At 32.1% G+C, this 1810-nt stretch overlaps 1 protein-coding gene across 1 annotated transcript; it reads left to right on the top strand.

Annotated features, from left to right (window-relative positions):
- Positions 1-1009: 1009 nt before the first annotated feature.
- LOC145955032 (uncharacterized) lies at positions 1010-1810 on the top strand. The gene is made up of 2 exons (XM_083069728.1): positions 1010-1409; positions 1557-1810. Exons 1-2 carry the CDS (start codon positions 1010-1012, stop codon positions 1808-1810), a joined length of 654 nt encoding a protein of 217 aa, XP_082925854.1.

Below are 1810 nucleotides of genomic sequence, written 5' to 3'. Positions count from 1 at the left end.
AAATGGTCTTGTGTCTTCAAAGCTTGATGTCTATGCATTTGTGGTTCTGATTTTGGAAATGATCAAAGGAAAATAGGTTACTGAAATTTATGAAGAATGTGATAATGTGAATGTTAGATGTTTTAAGCATGGTACTTGATGAGGAAGGTGAATAAGAGAGGTTGAGGGAGTTCATGGATCCCTCTCTGCATGGAAATTATCCAATGGAACTTGTTGTGTTTGTGGCTAGAATGATCGACACTTGTTTAAAGAAAAATCCAGCAAATCACCCTGACATGCACGAGATTTTGTCATCTATGTCCAAAGCCTTGGAGTCTTCATTGAGATGGGAAATGTTCGTGGAAAGGACGTTTTGATTCAATAAAGGGTATAGCTCAATTCCCTATTTTTTCTTTCTTGTTTCACTAGAAACTAGTTTTTTGTTTAATTTTAACTATATTAAGATTATTTTTTTTAAGATCTTTTTATCAAATCTAAGATTTGAATTTGAAACCTTGAAAATTGATAACCAAATGTAATTAAAAACAAAAATTTAAGACTGTCAGTGAATTTGTAATTTTGTATGATATTTAAGGTGGAGAAATAATAATTTATTTTAGTTTTATTAATTTTTATGTGTATTTTAGTTTCATTATTTGAATATATAACTCTACCCATCACTTATTTTTTCCCTTTTTTTATATATACATCTTAAAAATACTCTTTTTTGCATTGGTCAAAGAATGTAAGTGTCATATTCTGAAATCAGCCAAATCAATATGATTCTGGCAATCAACGTATCAATATTCTTTGATCGAATATCAGGTATCACATTTGCAAGTTGCATATTAATGAGATAAATAAATTTGAATTAATTGATGAGTTTGTTATGAGATGATAATATGATAGAAAGGGATAAAGTTTGTTTTAGGTTGTTATAATACCACCTTATCAGCTTATATATACTTCATGTAATCATTCCTTTTAGAAATAAGAATAAGACATCAATTTTCTCTTATCCAAATTTATTATGGCATCAGAGTGGGAAAGTCCAAAATCGGAGAAGAAAAACCATGCCTTCGATAAAGAAAAACCCCAATTCCAGAGCCATACCACCATTGTTTACACATCACCTTATTATCTTAGTGCACTAGAAAATCCTGGAACTCCCCTCGTAGCAGTACCTCTCAAAGGGAATAATTACTGTAATTGGGCAAGATCCATGAAAATGACATTACGTACAAAAAAAAAATTGGGTTTTATCAATGGATCAATCCAGAAACCTTTTGTTGCATCTTCACATTTTGATGATTGGGAGAGGGCAGATTCCATGGTGATAGCATGGCTCATTAATTCCACTAATCCTAAATTACATGGAAGTATTTCTCATGCAACCACATCAAGAGACGTATGGTTGGATCTTGAAGAACGTTTTGCACAAGCAAATGCATCGCGGATTCATCAATTGTGGCATAAGTTATTTTTAATTCATCAGGATCAAAATACCATAGTGACTGATTATTATACCAAATTCAAAAGATTGATTAATGAATTAAGTGAGTTATAATCATTACCAGAATGTACTTGTGGTGCATCTAAAGAGTTGGCTCAAAGAGAAGAAGAGCATCATGTTCATCTTTTTCTTGGAGGGCTTGATAGTAATCATTACACTCAAGTTAAAGGAACCATTTTGAACTTTGATCCCCTGCCTTCTCTTCAACTAGTCTTTAACCATATACTGCGAGAAGAGTCACGTGTAATTGCAAAAAGAAGCAAAGATGCCAAATCTGAAACTGGAATTACATTCTACTCCAACAAACAGAAAAATTGA

The sequence above is a fragment of the Cajanus cajan genome, chromosome 2, assembly GCF_000230855.2.
Source record: "Cajanus cajan strain Asha chromosome 2, NIPB_CcT2T_4, whole genome shotgun sequence".
NCBI classification, from domain to species: Eukaryota; Viridiplantae; Streptophyta; class Magnoliopsida; order Fabales; family Fabaceae; genus Cajanus; species Cajanus cajan.
Note: the sequence above shows the minus strand (reverse complement) of the source record. Positions and strands in the feature narration are given on the sequence as shown.

What these genes read in the sequence shown, in the direction of transcription:
- LOC145955032 (XM_083069728.1), top strand. Translation starts at nt 1,010, where the DNA reads ATGGCATCAGAGTGGGAAAGTCCAAAATCGGAGAAGAAAAACCATGCC. An exon ending in ATGGTTGGATCTTGAAGAAC is followed by an intron (nt 1,410 to 1,556) that starts GTTTTGCACAAG and finishes AATCATTACCAG; the next exon opens with AATGTACTTGTGGTGCATCT.